Source organism: Danio rerio, chromosome 20 (assembly GCF_049306965.1).
Source record: "Danio rerio strain Tuebingen ecotype United States chromosome 20, GRCz12tu, whole genome shotgun sequence".
In the NCBI taxonomy this organism is placed as follows: domain Eukaryota; kingdom Metazoa; phylum Chordata; class Actinopteri; order Cypriniformes; family Danionidae; genus Danio; species Danio rerio.
In genome coordinates, this window is record NC_133195.1 from 3,262,501 (window position 1) to 3,283,337 (window position 20,837).

The 20,837-nt window shown below is 38.9% G+C and overlaps 1 protein-coding gene across 12 annotated transcripts in view; it reads right to left on the bottom strand.

Moving 5' to 3' along the window:
* The window catches only part of si:ch73-212j7.3, a 73,367-nt gene that overhangs the window by 27,072 nt on the left and 25,458 nt on the right, over nt 1-20,837 (bottom strand). For all 12 annotated transcript variants that reach the window (XR_012396298.1, XR_012396302.1, XR_012396297.1 and 9 more), the window contains 5 exons: nt 15,539-15,969; nt 9,773-9,873; nt 4,746-4,815; nt 4,419-4,465; nt 3,555-3,705 (listed from right to left, as the gene is read on the bottom strand). Coding sequence is in view for 5 of the 12 variants with exons in the window: in XM_073934034.1 (XP_073790135.1) it covers nt 3,555-3,705; nt 4,419-4,465; nt 4,746-4,815; nt 9,773-9,873; nt 15,539-15,969 (800 nt within the window). In the remaining 7 variants the exon portion in view is untranslated. The remainder of the gene's footprint in view (nt 1-3,554; nt 3,706-4,418; nt 4,466-4,745; nt 4,816-9,772; nt 9,874-15,538; nt 15,970-20,837) is intronic.

Consider the following 20,837-nt stretch of genomic DNA (forward strand, 5'->3'; position numbering starts at 1 on the left):
ACGCACAAAGCTGTAAATGCGCTCAGTTTCACGTTCATTCAGATGTACAAAAGAATATGCGTGAGATTCGGCGTACGCAGTGTTTCATACATCTGAAATTTTTTCTGCGTACGCCGAATCTCACGCATATTCTTTTGTACATCTGAATGAACGTGAAACTGAGCGCAACATGCACGAGCACAAAACCCCTCCCTGCCTCCTCCCCTGTATGAATATGCTAATGACTATGCTAATGGAAAAACCCAACGAAAAAGCAATGTCAAAATCAAGCAAGAAGAGAAACTTTGAACAGAATGTGAATTGGAGGTGCTGCTTTCGGAGGTAGACCGGAGAAAAGCGGTGTTATTTGCAAGTTTGTTCTCCGTAATTAACAACAAAAGAAAAAAATAGAGTGGGAGAGTTTAGCTGATGCGGTTAACACAGTTGGGTCTGAACATCGCACTGAGTGCATAAAAAAAAAGAAATAGTGTGGTTTATATCTGTAAAATGTTGCTGTATGCTTAACAGTCTCAGTGGCGCTACTTTTAAGACGCATGTGATCATGAAATGATACGTTCGAGCATGAACTCGGCTCGAATCCAGCGTCTGATGAACTCTTTCTTGTTTTTTCCCCCGCTACATATCAGATTTTGCCAACTATTTATCACGAGAAAGACAAGTAGGAATCATCAATAAGTTTATGCATCATATTTTATTTGCCCATTTATTGAATGGAAATGTTTCTGATTCACGCATGCAAATTCATCTTCAGATAGTGTCTTTATAGCAATGTGTGTGCAGTAGATCGCTCAGATTACATTGGGAAAACAGGCGACTGCTGCAAATTGTGCTTTAATGTTTGGCTGGTCAACTGTATGGTATGGAAATCTTATTTACCTGCTAGATCGATGAACCCGTCTCATACAGCTGCCATTGCAAGGCTCAGACACTTTGTAGAGAGGAATTTAACACAACTGCCTCTAGGAGTCGCCAATGGAAATAAAACAGACACGCACAAAAAATGTGCGTACGCCAGCCATAAAGCTGGTGTGGAGCTGCGCACATTCCCACGTTCAGTTCATCGTTAGTAAATCCAAACTGGAGCGATTCTAAGCGTGAAACCTGGCGTACGCAAAGTTTTTGTGCGTACGCAGCATTGATACATGTGGCTCCAGATGTATGAAACACTGCGTACGCCGAATCTCACGCATATTCTCTTGTACATCCGAATGAACGTGAAACTGAGCGCAACATGCACGAGCACAAAACCCCTCCCTGCCTCCTCCCCCGTATGAATATGCTAATGACTCTACTTTGGAAAAACCCAACAAAAAAGCAACGGCAAAATCAAGCAAAAAGAGAAACTTTGAACAGAATGTGAATTGGAGGTGCTGGTTTCGGAGGTAGACCGGAGAAAAGCGGTGTTATTTGCAAGTTTGTTCTCCGGAATTAACAACAAAAGAAAAAAATAGAGTGGGAGAGTTTAGCTGATGCGGTTAACACAGTTGGGTCTGAACATCGCACTGAGTGCATTTAAAAAAGAAATAGTGTGGTTTATATCTGTAAAATGTTGCTGTACCCTTAGCAGTCTCAGTGGCGCACCTCGTTAGACGCATGTGATCATGTATGGACACGTTCGAGCATAAAATCGGTTCGAATCCAGCGTCTGATGAGCTCTTTCTTCTTTTTTCCCCCGCTACATATCAGATTTTGCCCACTATTTATCACGAGAAAGACAAGTAGGAATCATCAATAAGTTTGTGCATCATATTTTATTTGCACATTTATTGAATGGAAATATTTCTGATTCACGCATGCAAATTCATCTTCAGATAGTGTCTTTATAGCAATGTGCGTGCAGTAGATCGCTCAGATTACATTGGGAAAACAGGCTACTGCTGCAAATTGTGCTTTAATGTTTGGCTGGTCAACTGTATGGTATGGAAACCTTATATACCTGCTGAACCCGTCTCATACAGCTGCCATTGCAAGGCTCAGACACTTTGTAGAGAGGAATTTAACACAACTGCCTCTAGGAGTCGCCAATGGAAATAAAACAGACACGCACAAAAAATGTGCGTACGCCAGCCATAAAGCTGGTGTGGAGCTGCGCACATTCCCACGTTCAGTTCATTGTTAGTAAATCCAAACGTGAGCGATTCTGAGCGTGAAACCAGGCGTACGCAAAGTTTTTGTGCGTACGCAGCGTTGATACATGTGGCTCCAGGTGATTTAGCCTAAAAAGTGTAACCTGGGCCCGGTTTTTCAAAAGTAATCCACTAGGATTTTGGATAAGGGATTGGATCAAATCTTTAAAATGGGTTTTTCAAAAGAAAAAAAACGGATTACCTAATCGGATTAGATCACGTAATCTGATCTTGGTTTTGATCCGGATCAAACCTTTACTTTGGGTTCTTCAGACCTTTTTTGTAGGATTTGGGTCACTTTGATCCAAAAAACCTGGATTAAACTGATCCCATCAGAAGGGTGGATTTAGTGTGGATTTTATGCCCAAAATGTAATGAAAACTTAAAAAATTTATTAAATAATACTATGTTTGGATCATGCAGTATCTTACGAGATATACTATTTATTCATAAGGTTTTAACTTTATTTGTTCATCTGTCAGGCTGCAGTGATTATTGGCTTTAACATATGGTATAGGCCTACAGCAAACAGCTGTCAAAATTGACCAGAAACAATACATTTTATTCTGTCACTAATTGATATATATATATATATATATATATATATATATTCATCACAATGGAAAATATTTTTGTTTTTAGAATATTTATTAGTGATGCATGCAATGATTACAGAATAACCAAGAAAATGCAAAGAATGGCAATCACTGATTTTTGAAATCACCTTCAACAATTGCTAAAAGAGACTGAAAGGGCAGAAGCACAGCTTTATCTGGCCGAGGAACAACTGACTCTGACCAAACTGCAGCAAACCAAGGCCAGATTTGAGATACACCTCCTAAAGGCTTTGCTCAGACAAGCTACTCTCTCCATATCAGATGAAGAAGTCATTTTGACATTTGTAACTTATTATAAATACCTCAATGTACAGTGTTTTTGTTGTAGGTCTCAGATAAACGGACTGCTGGAAGAGGATGGGGTGGGGTTTTTATTTATTTATTTTTTTTAAATGTGTGTTTTCATTTCTAATAAAAATAAAGTTATATTTACCCCACACTGGCTATACTTGTTGCTCTTTACATAGGCCTATCTATCCATCTACATTGTGATTGAGCACTGGTAATCCAGATTTAGTGATCCTGAAAAGTTCCTATCCAGATCAGATTGATCCAATCCAATGTTGCTTTGAAAAACTGGCTCAAAAAGTAAGCTGGATTACGTGATCACGGATCACAAAAACAGGATTACTAAATCCGGATCAATTTTATCCGGATTAAACCTTTTGAAAAACCGGGCCCTGATGCTCAAAAAACAATTAATACTAAAATCTGTCAAAACTGTACATACTACATTGCTCACAGTCTCACAAAGAAGACTCTGAATCCGCTTCTATTCTATACAGTATAATTGTAAGAGTGCTTGGCTAACCTGAAGTAGCAGATGATATTTGAGGATCCTCTGGACAGGCTTGAGAAGGTAAGATCCCAGAGGCAGCGAGCGCTTTAGAGTAGCTTGCCTCTCCCTGAAGAATTTAGCAAGAGTTTTGTTTCTCATGCAGTCTGTTAGAGCAGCCACAGAGCTAAGGAGAGATTTTGAAAGGTGAAAACATGGTACAGTACACTAATTAACAAATATATCACCAAGCAAACTGATAAATTGTCTTACATTTGACAATGCTTAATGTCTTACCTACTAACTATTCATAGTAGAGTTGGGGGTCCCACTTTATATTACGTGTCCTTAACTACTATGTACTTACATCAAAAAATAAATACAATGTACTTACTGTGTTTATAATGTATTTGAGAACACTTGTGGTGCTCTTGAGTTGGGATAGGGGTTGGGTTATGGACAGGTTTGGTGGTATGGGTAGGTTTAAGGGTGGGTTAAGGTGTAAGGGATGGTCAACAGTGTATTTACAAATGTAATTACAAAAGTTAATTACAGATGTAATTACATACATGTATTTAATCAAGCTTAAGTACATAGTAAATACATGTATTTGCACAATAAGTACATTGTAACAAACTATTAATTCCTATGTAAGTAAATATTAGTTAAGGCCACTTAATATAAAGTGGGACCGAGTTGGGCAATACAATTTGGCATTGTACAATGTCTAATGTGAAACATCACATTAGACATTGAAATTGGCCCTGGATTTGTGTGCTTTTGCAGACATGAACGGATTATTGATTATAATTTTACTCTGAACAAGAGTTGCGTACACAACCATGATCATTTCCTAAACAACAATCACTAAACAACTTTTTGGCATTCAGTGCAACTTACTTTGGGTAGTTGGTACAATACTGTGTGTAGATGTCAAAATATTCACTCTAAATCAAAAAGGGAAAAAAAAGGAAAATAAAGTCAGTCAGTTTTTCTAAACAACACACAATTAATGAAACAATTCAAATTGTCATCCATGTTGAGAAAGTCCTACATAATTAGCTATAATTAGTATACTGTTATTCTGTAGATTTAACTTAAACATGCTGAATAAATTCATTTTTAACCATAAACACTAGTCATGTTTTTATTTATTATAAATTATAATGTTAAAATCTGACTAGATCTAAAGCCATGAAAGATTTATAGTGTCAGCTTGAACTTCACCTTAATCACAAAGCATCTGGCAATGGCCACAGGATCACTGTCACACATGTCCAGTGACTGAAGCAGCTCACTAAAAAGGGGAGATACGATATTAACAGACCATAAAACATCCAATTACTGATAAATACAGAAATATGCAGAGCATGTTGTACTTTAAAGATTAAATCCTAAAAGGCCATTACAGCATTAAGCATGTAAAAGGCATTTTGATATAGAATTAACAGCACATGCAGTCTGCAAGACCTCCTCTATCTGTGATCACCGATAAAGGAACATTTCTTACCACTCTCTCTATGTGTGTGTGTGTGTGTGTGTGTGTGTGTGTGTGTGTGTGTGTGTGTGTGTGTGTGTGTGTGTGTGTGTGTGTGTGTGTGTGTGTGTGTGTGTGTGTGTGTCCATGAGTGTGATTAATAAAGCAATGTCATGATGAAGAACCTAAAATCTCCTTAAAACAAATGTTCACCTAAAAATGAAAGTTTACTCGCTATCTTCATGTGCTACACTGCATAAAATGCTTTTCTTACTTAGATTTTTGGTCTTGTTTCTAGTCCAAATATCTAAAAATTCCTGAATCAAGAAGAATTTTCTAGACAAGAACAACATATTGTCTTGTTTTGAGAAATAATATGCCAATATTAAGTGAGTTTTTCCTTAAAACAAGCAAAATAATCTGCCAATGGGGTAAGCAAAATAATCTTACGTCAAAAGAAAAAACAAGTTTATTTTGCTTACCCCATTGGCAGATTACTTTGCTTGTTTTAAGGAAAAACTCACTTGATATTGGCATATTATTTCTCAAAACAGGATAATATGTTTTGCTTGTCTAAATGTCTCTTGATATAAGAAATTTTAGATGTTTAGACTAGAAACAAGACAAAAAATTTAAGCAAGAAAAGCATTTTTTGCAGTGTAGCAACTGAGTTTCTTTTATCTGCTGAACATATTTTGAAGAAAGCTCAAAACATGTAACCACTGACTTCCATAACGGGGAAAACAACTGCTATGGAAGACATTGGCTGTTTCTCAACTCCAAGAACGCAGAGAACGGACTTGTGTTCTTGTGGAGAGCGGTCTTGCCAGGTGTCCTCGGAAGAACGAACTCAGGAGACCGCGAGGGAAGAGAACGCGTCCTTTGAGAAATGGGATGCTGCGTTCTTCCTGATGGTCATGTGACCTTCACGCGTTTTAAATGGAAATTATTTAAACATTACAGCACTCATACAACGATATATTGTTTCCCCCCCTCTTCAAAATATATACTTTCCATAAAAACATTATAAATATACTCTGCACAATATAAATAAAACAGATTTTAATACGAATTTCAGCAAACAAACACCCTTAATGTGTTTATTCCTTTATTAAGATGTTCATGGTAATGTTTAAATTCACTGTGTCATTTAGGGAAACTCCTGAAGTAAATAAATGATATCACTGAACTTTAATAATGAATCTAAACAAAATGCAGCGCTTCCCACATCCAGTCGCAATGACTTCTGGGACTTCCAGAGCGAGTTCGGTGCTCAAGTCTGCATCGGTGTGTCCTCGATATCAAGAACACATCCGGGAAGTTTCACGCGTCCTCCGTACTTGCGGCCTTGAGTATTGAAACTGAACTTAGGCAGCTGATGATGACGCTGCACGAGGACGCAAGACCGCTGAAGAACGCATATTGAGAAACAGCCAGAGTTTACAGCAGGGGTCAACAATCTCGGTCCAGGAGGGCCGGTGTCCCTGCAGGGTTTAGCTCCAACTTGCCTCAACACACCTGCCTGGGTGTTTCAAGTATACCTAGTAAGACTTTGATTAGCTTGTTCAGGTGTGTTTGATTAGGGTTAGAGCTAAAATCTGCAGGACACCGGCCCTCCAGGAACAAGTTTGGTAACCACTGGATTTCCAAGGTTTCAGCTTTCTTCAAAATAAAAGAAAGACAATGGTGAGAACATCTTATTATAACAATTTTCAGTTTTTGGGGAACTATCCCTTTAACCCTTGTGAGGTGTTCGTATTTTGGTTACTCAGCCAGTGTTCATGGGTCTGGGTCCAAATTAACACTATCAAACAATTTTATGTTAAATTACACAACAAATGTTTACTTAATCCCAATTACCAGCCATATGCACAGCAATAAGGGTGTCACGATCCTCCAAATTCTCGATTCGATTACATTGTCGATTCTAAAGGCACGATTCGATTCGATTTTCGATTATGAAAAATTAATTAATAACAAATTAATTATTTGTAGCCTACCGTTTAAACTACCTGACCTGCATGGTCTTTGTTTTACCCATAAACAAATCATACAGTAAATGAATAAAGGCAAGATCCACACATAATTACTACCTGTCAATCACTTTTTCTGCGGGACTCGTGAATAGGCAGTGATCTGTGTCGTTATAATGGCGTCGGTAAAAAAGACGCACAACCAACAGAAACCAGCCAACAGTATCTGAGGTGTGCGCTAATATGACGAAGTACAAGTGAGTGAAAGATGGAAGCAGTCCTCTGACTGCCTGGAGCTGCTGTCTCGAGCGCATGGCTGTGTGTGCGTCTGTGTCTGTGTGGTCACGTGATGTGCATTTTCAGCGGTAGTGAGGAAGGAGGGCTGCTCAGAAATGCTACACGCCACTGTGGATGTCAAATCGTTGTCGTTCTAAAATGCCATTTAAAAACAAAGACAGTGTAAACAGGGCCTGAGTGTGTACTTTTCGCGAGCGGATTTGCAACGGGGGCGGGCGGAGGATCGTGATGCCGGTGTTGTCTATCAGACGAACCGTACGTAATACGTACATAGCAGAGCTTGCAAAACTGTGTTTTTTTTTTCGACAACACGAACGTTGTCAACATAACTCACTGGAAATCCAAAATGCTTCCACACCGGCGACTTCATTAAAAGAGGAGAGGGTTAAAGCTCTGTCGACGGGTCTCCTGCGTCTGCAGTTTAACAAGCACTTCAACAAGCCTGTTTTTTCCCGCTTGGCAGGCAAAGCTGACGTGACATGGGGGCGTGGCAGCATCAACGATTCTATTTTTTGATTCGATAATCGAAATTGAGCATAAATTTCGATCGATTTCGATTAAAAATCGAAATCGTGACACCCCTACACAGCAAACATGGTTATTTGTCCCTTTTACCTTTGTACCACACTGGCGGCCCGTTTCCACTGAGTGGCCGTTTGTTCGGATTTAAGTTCTTCACAGAAAATAAGCAAAAGCCAATGAATTTAAGGTTGAAAAAATAATTAATTGTTTAATTTTTCTTTTGAAAAAAACTGAAAACGGGTTTCACAGACACCATACAAGGGTTAACTGTGGTCAAATCTCTGATTAATTTCTTAACTAATTTGTAAGAGAACATGATAAAAGCGATCAACTATGCAGTATGAGTGATCGGAATCCCTCATACATGAAGTGTAGTTCAATCCATGTTTTAAAATGGATTTGAAAGCAACGACGTAGGGTTAAGCCGACACAAAAACACAGCAAACCAAGATGTAGGCCACACTTTTTGTGTCATGCATTTGTGACAAAGCACAAACAGAAACATGCTCATCAGTCACTCACTTACTGTATGGTATTGAAGAAAATTATTTCTCTGTGGTGGACTGACAACTACATTCAAAAACAATGCATTGATGACTGGTTAGATGAGGAAAGGTGAGGAGGAAAGGAAATAATCCCTATGTGTTCAAGACTTGTGTTTTGTGAGTTAGAGCTTTGAAGCCAACTACTCTTTATATTCCCACTAACTTCTTGCCTTTGAAACTAGGTCGAAATATTCATGGTCAAACTGATTGTGATCCAACCATAGACTGTAAAATATATGGACGTAGTATCCGTGACGTCACCCATAGGTTTCTGAAGAGAGCAAAAGAAGCCACAAGTAGGCGCCGCCAACCGTCGCCATTTTGTTCGTGCGTCATCACACCCACGGCGGGATACCAAACAAGGGCAAAGAGGCGGAGAGAGAAACGCTTAATACTTTATCACCTGTGACTCGTTTGTGTTCTGACAACATGTGCTTGGTTGTACACTATATCAATAAAGTGTTTAGACTTTTAAAAACACTGCTGTAATACATTGAGCCACTAAACATTGTTCTTATGATGTTTTCCTACAGGAGGAAAATGCGAATTACTTCCAAACACTTCAGATATAGTCTGTGTTAGCTAATGTAAGACCATTGATGAAATCCAGCATAACACTGTATGACAACGCTTCAGATGACTGTTCTAGAGCCTACAGCTAATCAATTCGTCAGATTCTGGAGCGCATTACAGCTCTAAATATAAATATAAATGATCTTAAATAAAACAAATACATGTATAGAGATAGAATATAAGTATATAACTTTACTCACATGGGAAACGGAGGCCAAGTGAACGGCTTGTGAGCACAATAAGTGCACACAGCATGCCATGCCATCTAATAATTGTAGGAAACAAGTCCAAAAGGCTGTTGACTGTGTAAAGCCACATAAAACAACACAGAAATACGATAAATATGCCGAGTTCAGTGGCTAATCTGCAGGATTCAGCTGAGGTGACGTGACGGCGACCAACAAGACCTAGCTGTCACTCAAGTGGCCACGCCCTTAATTATGCAAACTTAATATAAAGGAAACGGATGAGTTATAAAAAAATTCACCCCCTCACAGTTGTCATGAAGGGTAATATTAGCTGTATTAACCAAAATCTTTTTTTTGTACCAGGCTGTAAACACCTTTTTTTCTGCTGTAAAGTTTCCCATTCTAACAGTGGGCTCAATTGAAATTTGCTCTGTTTTGGAGCCAGGAGCGGCCAGGACTAGCGGAATTTCGGATGAACTGCAGTTTAAGTTACTTCCGTATTGGCTTCCCGAAAGAGAGCGGGAGGTTGCCGCTTGGATCCAATACAGATTATTGTTGGGACATTTGTGCTATAGAATGAAAATGTTAAGTAAGTAACATCTTTGGAAATGTGTGGCATTTCAATGTAAAGAATGTAAGTGTTGTTTGGTAATAACGTTAATAATGGAGGATGTCTTACCTGTTAAATTCATAGATGTCCTCTATGTTTCCAAATAGGGCACACACCTGTTCTGGCTTGATCGGAAGATCTCCTGTATCTATAATATGAGCAAGGTAGTCCTGCAAAGAGAAAGCCAGTCTTGAATACTCAAGAATAAATCAGACAAACATGGGAGAATTTATAAACTTCTAGAAACACTTCGATGTTTAAGATAATTCAACAAATTGCATACAATAAATTGGCAGGCATATTGTCATAACCCCCTTATGACAATATGCCTGCCAATTTGTTGTATGCAATTTATTGCACTGCATCAGTTCTGCATCCAGACCCCTCTCTGCGATTCTGCCAGTAGTATCGAGTATATATGTATATAGAGTTTATTGTACATTAAGACATGCTTTTAATGATTTCACTATTCAGCATGATAATGTTCCCAAACACACTGCTAATTCAGCGAAACCTTATTTAGAGAAAAGCTGATGAGAGCCTCCACAGATTCCACTCCATACCCTAATACTGCAGATTCAGTATAGAACCAGCTTGACAGAAAAAAAATATGACAAATGTCATGATTTTGCCAAGTATGATGCAATCCTGGATTAACATTTCATTTTTGTTGGAAAATGTTAATCCACACCAATTCCCTAGCCCTAAAACCCTCATAACTGTAAATTATTCTCAAAATCAGAGGGAAATTATAGTTGGATAACAATCATGTAGAAATGAATAAATAAACCTAACCATAAGCCTAAACTTTAAACGTATCCCTTAATTCTTAATTCATAGATGTTAATCCAGGAACACGTCCTACTTGGTGAAATCAGGTTGGCGATATATGACAGGCTAAATCTAAAGAAGATCTCTAATGCCTAGTTCAGACTGCGTGATTTTAGCCCTGATTTTGGCTCGCCAACAGGTTTTGAGAAATCGCCGACAAATGCCTGAAATCACAGGCAAATCGCTGCTCGTGCACGTGAGTGACAATCACACAGTATGAACTATCAAAGACGCCATCTGAGAGAATCGCCGGTTAGTCGCCGATGCCTGCGAGATATTTGCCGTGCTGAATATCTGGAGCTGTCGGCGATTCAAATCATGCCGTGTGAATTGAGTTTTGACTGAAAATAACATCAGCCATCGCCTACAGCCAATGAGAGAGCGGCATTCACTTGTGTGTGTGCGTGTGTGTATACCTGCTGCAGGCCAGCGGGAGGCTGGGGGAGAAGTTAACAGCGCTCTTTTTCGGTTTATTTGGACCCACGAAATGGAGGAAAAACTAGTGGAGGTTTGACAGGACTCAGGAGCAACCGTGTCTGTTTGGCGTTTCAGAAAGAAATTAGTTTATTAGCAACGTTGAGGAGAAATGGCTAATTTCCTTTAAACCCAGGTGAGCAAATATGTACATGTTCTACCCCATTAAAGGCTTCTTTCTCATTATGTAGTTAATAATAAAAGATATACGACGTGTTTTTGGCTGTGAGACGTAGTTTGGATGAAGTTGTCGGCGATTCTTCCTATAGTTTATAAGTCATGCAATGTGAATGTCCCTGTCGCCGATCCATCTTGCAGTGTAAACAAAGCAGCGACGAAACGCTAGCCCTGATAGTCAAGCAGTGTGAAAACATCTGTGACACGACTACTTTCAAAATCATGCAGTCTGAACTCGGCATTAAGTGAACTGAAAGAGGCCTGATAATATTGCACGTTTGTTTTTTCTGGAAACTTCCGCACAATCTCCCCAATCCAATTCAAGCTGTGTTGATGCCCATAGATATTTACATTAGATGTCGCCTTTGCTATTGTTATCTATTGGAATGAAATGCGTCAATATAGCCGCCATTTTAGTACAGGGTAGCGCTCCTTTGAAATTAATGTGGGACCAAGGTGTAGTGGAGGACTGGCCATCCAGAGCCAGAGATATACACACCTTTTTACATATATCTATGATCGGGAGTTTCCCCGGTGGTCAGTATGCAAATATGTTTTAAAATTACAAAAATTATAATTTTACATCAATTAATAAGTGATCGCACAGGCATTGCTGACAAAGAGCATGTGTTTGTGTGCATGGAAATGTATTATCTTCCCTCCCTGCTAAATTTGTTCTAAACCGTGTCCTGAAACACACCTCCTCTCCCGCTTTCACTTCTCATTCTAACGGAGGGAGCGATTCGTTTCTGAGAATCTCCGTTATGAACGACTTGACCAATAATACAAGTTTTTTCAAGTAACTTCATTTCTATTGTTTGTTTATTCAACAAAACTAGCATAAGCCCAGTATTTGGTGTAAGTTGGTGCTACTTTGCCTGTAGCAGAGACTGTATTATCATCAATACTTGTTTAGCACAAAAGTTTGTAACATGCAAAAGAGTAAAAAAAATAAATCTTACCTATGAAATGTTCTGCCTTTGTGCTTTGTTTGCTAGTTATTGCATCCATACACAGTGTTCTTTACATTGGCTTTAGTCTTGACTAATGCAGTTGATTGACATTTGTCGTAGGAGCACTGTACAAATATGGCGGCGCTATTCACACATGTTCAGGGTCCATATGCAATATCTAGTGTATACATCTATGGCTACTGCCAAGTAAGGTTACATTAATGTTGCACTAAACACAGACTTTTACTCTTCTGAAAATGTAGTTCTTGGTATTTTATTTAAATATAATATTCTTACTCCACATATTTTCTGTTTGTATCTTAAAAGACAGAAAATAATGGATATCTGTACAGTACAGTACATGCAAAACAAATCTTAGGCATATGCCTATATAAATGCAATCTTTAGTTCAAAAACAGAGTTACTGTGATGCAAGTAATCTCACTCAAAGTTGTGTGACACTGTGCTGTACTCAGATGACTCAATTGGCACAATCCAATTGTCAAACTGGATGTTACATAACGGATAATCCCGGTTCAGTGCATGTCTAACTGCTAACAAGTCATAATCAGTAATGTTTTTAACATCTAAAGAAGAAATGCTTTCAAGTGTGGATGCAATAGAATGAGAATTAAACATGAGATTTGATACGACCTGATGGATTGAACCACACACCCACTGCGATTCCAGTGCCCTGAACTAACCTGCTAATGACATAATAAGCTTAAAGCTGTAACGTAATGGATGTATCAGCATTTTTCTCTCTCTCTTATATTATGTTGGAGTGGAGACTTGATTCTATCTATCATTTGTTGATTGGATAGAGGAAGATCTGAATGCAAACTTGCAGATTAATGTACACTCAAAAAAATGATATGTTGGCTTTAATTAACTTTTTTATGTCAACAGGTTCCACGTAACCGAGTTAAGTTACCTTAAAGAAAGAATATTTATTTGAGTAAACTTAAATTAGTTACATAAAGGTAATGTAATGTTGTTTAGTTCAATCAACGCAACATGTATAATTTAGCTTTAATTTATTTACACTGTTAACCAAATCTGTTAAATTTACGGAAAAATACCGGCAGTGAATTTTCTGTAAAAATACGGAGGTTTTATAGGACTGTTTAAATTTACAGAAAATAACCGTATTCCATCATCTGATACAATGCTCATTTTACAAAAACCTAGTTTAGCTCACAAAAACATAAAGGGCTCTATTTTGACGGTCCATGCGCAGAGCGCAAAACGCAGGGCGCAAACGCTTTCAGGACGTGTCAGGACGCGTTTTTGCTAATTTAAGGACGGGAAATCTGCCTTGCGCCGTGGCGCATGTTCTAAAAGGGTTGAGTTTATTTTCTTAATGAGTTATAGGTGTGTTTTGAGAATAAACCAATAAGAGTCTCATCTCCCATTACCTTTAAGAGCCAGCTGCGTCGCGGCATAAGCGCATTCGCTATTTACAGGACGCAAAGTAAGTCTAAGTGGAAAAAAATGAGCATTTCACAAGCAAACAGTTCACAGTTTATTAACAGAAAACAGTTAAACAGAGCATCTACTGCGTGAGAATGAGAGATAATGGATCAACTTTCACATTCGCTCTTGGATAGGAAAACCTTTACGCACAGACATCAATTAGTCTATAAAGAAATACTTTTGTTTGTTAAGCGCAAATATTTGTTTCAAAACTATTTATAAATTCAGTTCTAATTTCCAGCAAACGAATAAATGAACAATAATAATGAAGTGTGCTCAAAAACCTGAGTTATATCCTAAAACACATGCTGTGCCCCATATGGTCTAACACCTGACAGGTGGGCAAATCTAAGTTTGTTTTTAATAAAACAAATATAAATATGGATATAATAAATAATACTGCTGATAATAATAACATTATACAAAAGCAAATTGTTATGAATGAACTGAAAAAGCCTCCCGAGATGAAGAAGACATAAAAGCAGTGATTTTTCATATTTATGTAGGCTAGAAAATAATATGTTTTGTAATATTTTAATCCTTTATATTTATATCCTATATCTATTCTTATTATATCCTATATATATCCTTAATATTTACATTTTTTCATATGTAAAGATATTTGCCTATTGCTCTCTTGTGCGTATTAAGCAGTGTGTAAGCGAGGCGCAACTTTTCTAAGTTTAGACCTGGTTTGTTTTGGTCTAATGAAAAATCTATTATAGTTTCTCAAAATAGCAACGCGCCAGCAGTGCACCTCAGAACGCCTTCCTTTTTAGACCAGAACGCCTTTGGGCGCACAAATGAGTGCTAATGCATTTGCTATTTAAACAGCGTAGCGCAACGTCTCAAAACGACTCTTGCGCCAAGCTGAAACTACCAAAAGACTACTGAGCCGCACCTTGCGTCACACTGCGCCGGGTGTATGATAGGGCCCAAATTCATTCAATGCACTAATGTGTTCATGTGAGTACAATTAGCAAATAGATTTTCACTGCATTAGTAACTATAGTTACCTTTAAACAAAGGAAGATGCAGCACAACATCAGCTATCCTTGGTTCATATTTGACTTGCAAGACACCCTGCTAAAAAATCCAGCTTAAACCAGCCTAGGATGGTTGGTTGGTTTTAGCTGGTCGACCAGCCTGGTTTTAGAGTGGTTTTGGCAGATAAAGTACATTACTGTCGTCTTGTTCTGCAGTCTATCATTAATGATTTTCATTTATAGCTTCTAAGTTAACGGTTGTTATGGTTTGTCTCACAGTCTAGATTAGCATGTAGGTGTACATGACTTTTAACATACATGCTATAGGTTCACTCTTTTCTGTCCAGGCTGGTTTCCAGATATTTCCAGCCTGGTTTTAGCTGGTCAGGCTGGGAGATGACCAGCTAAAACCAGCTTGACCAGTCTAGCCAGGCTGGGAACACAGCCAAAACCAGCTATGTGCAGCTTAAACCAGGCTGGTCAAGCTGGTTTTAAATGGTTTTAGCTGGTCACTTTCCAGACTGACAGAAAAGAGTGAACCTATAGCATGTATGTTAAAAGTCAAGTACACCTACATGCTAATCTACACTGTGGAACAAACCATAACAACCGTTAACTTAGAAGCTATAAATGAAAATCATTAATGATAGACTGCAGAACAACACGACAGTAATGTACTTTATCTGCAAGTGTCCACTGATATACCACACACAACCTCAACTGAAGACCAATACATTGTGTTCAGTGTTTTAGGAGCAGTCTATAATCAGTTTAAGCCAATGTGTTGAGATAATAACCGATCCATCATCTATTTACTTGTCTATAATAATGTATTTATTTTAATTATTAAAATATGTGAATTGCTATATGATTGATTGATTAAGCATATAATGTAAATAAAGTTTTTAGGGGGAAGGATTTGAAAGGCTTATGCTTACCTCAACAATACTCCGCAGATCTCTCACATACATTCGTTCGGTCTCAATGATCTCCATAACCACACGGTCCAAGTAGGTGAGCTCGGGGTTGGGTGCCATGGTGTTGGCAGCAAATGGAGAGAAACTGGTATTGTTGTTAACAGTGTTGCTGCTGTTTTGCTGGAGGAAGTGACTGGATGTTTGGGTAAGATTAGGTTCAGTCGGATTGGCAGCAGGTGTCAGCTCTAGATCCACATTGTCCTCGATTGGTACAGCAGCGGACACAACACCTGACAAGGGAACGTCGTCCCGAGAGGAACCGGACCCAGATGATATGTTGGAGACTACGCTTACGGGCCTCTGGACGTCTGTGAAGTCAGAGCAATCAGACAGCGTAGTAATGGAGGAGCGGTCATTACTGCCAAGAGAGGCGATGGACAATCGAGGCGATTCTGAAAAAGAAACAGCAACAAGGGAAGGTGAGTCGAGAGTCATTTTTCTGCATGTTATAATACGTTTATCACACACTGAAAACAGGCATAGTTTTGATAAATGAGGGTGTTAAGATGCAGCTATTTGCTATATACTGTATAACATCTAATCCACAAATACCCCTCACTTAACCCTGCTGAAAAATCCAGCTTAAAACAGCCTAGGCTGGTTGGCTGGTTTTAGCTGGTCGACCAGCCTGGTTTTAGAGGGGTTTTGGCCATTTCCAGCCTGGTCCTAGCTGGTCAGGCTGGAAAATGACCAGCCAAATCCAGCTAAAACCAGCTCAACCAGCCTGGTTAAAGCTAGATATAGCTGGCTTTGGCTGGACTCCCAGCTTGGCTAGGCAGATCAAGCTGGTTTTAGCTGGTCATCTCCCAGCCTGACCAGCTAAAACCAGGCTGGAAATGGCTGGAAACCAGCCTGGAAGTGGCCAAATCCCCTCCAAAACCAGCCTGGTCCACCAGCTAAAACCAGCCAACCAGCCTAGGCTGGTTTAAGCTGGATTTTTCAGCAGGGAACCAGCAAACAAAGTACCACAGGACTACCCCCAAACCCCAAACCAGCACCCAGGCAGAACCAGGCCCAGGTTACCATGGCAACACAGAAATTGTAAGGTTTACAGCAGAGTTGAATGTCCATTTTTAACTCTAAGCTTACTTGAAAATAGACAAATTCTCCCTTTTCTTGATATACAGTGGGGAAATATCTGGTGAAAATTAATTAGATATTAGATACTTCCATACTATATAGTACACTAAAATCAGTATGCAAGCCGAGTACTACGTCTGAATTCATAGAATTCGAAAATCAGAATGCGAGAAGTACCCGGATGACTTACTACTTTCAGCGAGATTCTGAAATGCGCATCCAATGCACGCTGCGCTATCCCATGATGCCCTGCGAGAGAATTCATGAAGCGACGCAACTGACGCCGGTAGGTCACGTGACCATGGCAAAATGGCAGGTGTAGTACGTCCGAATTCCATTCATACTTTTCACATTCATACTTTATAGAACGTACTTTTCCAACGGCCGAGTAGTACGTTTAAATTCAGTTGCAGTACCTACTGGGTAGTAGGCGGTTTCGGACGCAGCCATTGTTTTGCTGAAATGAGATTTTAGCTGCTGTTTGGGCTTTCACTGCATTACTACACCTTACTTTTGGCAGCACCCAAGAGGCAGAACTTCTGCAAAAAGTTGAACTTCTGGACTTGCTAAAGGAAGGTACAAGTTATAGGGCGTCATTACCTAATAAATTAGTTGAAGATCAAATAGTTTTGGTCTTCGAGTTCATTCTATAATACTGGCCTTATTTTAATATAAAAGTTTGAACTTTGAGAGTGTTTAAACAAGGGAGAAAGTGTGAAAACGTTAATGTCTGTCTGAGAAATGTGTATAAAGTATGTAGTGGAGGGTAGGGTTGTAACGTATGTGTATGAATTTTTCACGGTATGATAATCGTCTAAAACAATACCACGGTTTGACGGTTTCACGGTATACGGTATGTTACAAATGTTACAAAATAATAGAACAGTGAAGCAAATTTGACTTTTTCCAAATAATATATTTTTAGTTACTATAAACAACTCCACTTACAATGAACAAATAAAAAATAAGAAAATAATAAATAATGTGTCAAAGTCCAAATAAACATGGTGCAAATCCTCAGTAAAAAATAGATATAAATATTTACTATACTATAAATAGTTACATAACGAAACTAGATTCAATATGGAACATCTTTAGGTTTTATGTGCCAGCATGGATATGGTTGTCTATCGATATGGATATGGATATGGTTGTCTGCAATGCAGACAAACAGCTGCACCTTCATTTGTGTCTTTTGAAAACAGCAAGAGCAGCAGTTCGTCTTTGCTGCGTCTCTGTTTTGTCATGTTTCTGTGCTGCTGTGCATGCAAAAGTACTTAGTATGAGAATTATTTCATGCAAAACTTTTTTTTTTGCATTTTATTTAGCCGCACATAAATGTATGCCTATCTCTCATTCCGTGTTGTTCAAAAAGCTCATTGTTGGTCCACAAACAAAAGCAAAACCTATGCTTATTGGTTGTGATATAGCGAGTTTGAACCAATCTGGGCATGGAGGAGGGACAATGCATCAATGTATCATGTCTGGTTTGTCCAGAGACACAGTGACGAGCGTTTCTTTGTCAAATCAGCGTTGTCAAATTTTGATGACGTAACCGCACTGATTCCGGAGCCTTTGAAAGTCCGCGAATGTTATGTGATACAGCACTGGAAAGCTGAGATTCTCTTCTTTATGCTAATCTTTGAATTGTATGAATAGGATCAGCGGATCAAAAGTTATTAAACATTTAAGAGCAATACTTTTTTTTAGCCGCGGGCGGCTGTCTCGGTCTTTAAGGGTTAAAACCGTTGATATGCAATTGTTCATGGTATGATAATCGTGCACGTTCAAATCGTGGTAAACCGTCTATTGTTACAACCCTAGTGGAGGGTTTTACAGCCTTAAAACATCAATAATAATTGTAAAAAATAAAGCTGACAACTAATTTTATTTTTTTATCCTGCAAATAACGAGGGACCACTGTCTGTTGATACCTGTGTAACATTATAATTATTAACAATTATAGCAGAATGTACGCTTTCTTATTTTCTCAATCGCTTGACCCTGAGGTGTGTGATATAACACTTCACGGATCACATTGTCACAGGCGCTGGAAGTCAGGAATTACAGGAGATTATGACGACCCATAAACAGCAACAGCAACACCAACAACAACGCACAATAAAAACGACCAAAATACACATACAGCTGCCATTAAAAATCTATTTCATCTCAAACCTCAATTTCAGACTGCATCAGGTGTAATACATTTCAAATGTAGTTCAACTGCAATAAGTAAATGTTGAAAATGCTTGAAGAATTTAGACAAAATATTTAATTGAAACGATGTAATTATCTGGTTTCATTTATCAGTAGTTCCTTTCATGTGCTTTCACTGAAAAAATGACATCTTACTTGTGTGTCTTTGTTTACATTTTGTTTTTTGTGCATGGGCTCCATTTGTTGCTTTGGCTCAAAGGAAAACAGCGAGATGACATTGACTGCTCAAAGTCACATAATTCAGTGAAAAAAGAAAAAAGTTTGACCCCTAAATCAAATAATGACTAATGAAGTCCTGTCAACGGGTTATAATGTTAAATATGCACATGAGAGTTTTATTTTTAGCAAGAAAAGAGCACAACTTCAGTCAGATGTTCACAACGGACTTCACACAAATGTTCATTCAGGTTAACATGATTGAAAATAGGATTGGAATATAATCAGATCTGCAATAGTCACATCACACAATATGCAATGTTCAGTCTGAATTGAAGTAGATCAGATGCTACAGAATTGCATTTAATTACTGTATTTATGGGGATTTTATATGATTTATGCGATAACAAAATGTCTTTGTCATGTTTCTAGTCCAAATATCTACATTTCTACACATCTACACATTCTACAAAGTGAAAACACGATTTTAATAAAGGTTTTAATTACCCTTCTGGCAGATAATCTAACTTGTTTTAAGGTGGGAGGGATCGGAAGTTGATTACAAAACTACATTTTACTTGTTCTAAGATATTTTTATATATTTCAACTAGAAAGATGACAAAGCAAAGTAAGAAAAGCATGTTTGCATTGTGATTATTTCATTTCTGTACCTGAATACTAACAGTAAAAAAAAATAAAAAATAACGCTATAGGTTCCACACAATTCCTTCATGTTGTCCTAACACAGACTAATTAAGTTAACTTAATTGTTTTTACAAATTGAAGTGGATTGAACATAAAACAATTAGGTTGTCCCCCCAAAAAAACCAACCCAAGCTCAAACGTACGTTCTGGAAACGTAGCCCCGCGGACGTTTCTGGAGACCGCGATTTACGTGGCCGGAGGTACGTAAAGGCCGCGTTTGTTTTTTTTTCGAGCGAACGCTGCGGGGCGGTGTGGCGCCACTCCGCCCCTCCTCTTCGCGCTCGCCGGCCGACGGCTCGCCTCCGAGTGGAGGGCTTTCCTGATGCAATCAGTTTGTCCGCTTAGCTCACAGCGTTGCGTTGGCAGAGCGGAAGCCCCGGAGGAGGAGCCGGAGCCGGCCGCGGTGGACGACGACCGGGATCGAGTCCGGGGAACAGCAGGTTCCGGAAATCAGGTAAGACGAAAAACGGAATCTGAAAAATAAGGGCGAGAATGCGGCGGGATCCGAAAACGCGGTCGAAATCGAAGACGAGGGCTTTTGCTTTTTTTTTTTTTTTCGATCCGGCGGCTTTTCGCGCGAGAACGGCGAGAGGTGCCCGAGACGCGAAAAAGCGCGCACAGTGGCCTCTCGCGGATCCGCGAAAACAAAAAAACGCTCGAATACGTACCTCTCGGGACGTAATCGCGGTCCACAGAAACGTCCGCGGGTCTACATTTCCACAATGAGCCCGGGTTGAAAAAAACTCAACTAGTAGTTAGAACAAGCAACAAGTAGATAAATAAAATATTGCAATATCAGATTTATCCAATATCTTGCAGCCCTGATTGGAAAACTGTAATCATGCTCCTTTTGAACATTGTGCCTGTCGATGAACTAAGAGTTTACAGCATGCCTTAATGTCATTAATTAATAATATAAAACACATCAACATGGACTCTGACCAGCCAGGAAACAGTCTCACAACAATAGTGATTACTAATAGTGATAACACAAAACGGACAGTTATTACATAAACAAGTATTGTATACATCTGTATATATACCAGAGGAAACCATGTGTGTATAAAGCCATTACAATGAAAATCTAAACTTGAAATAC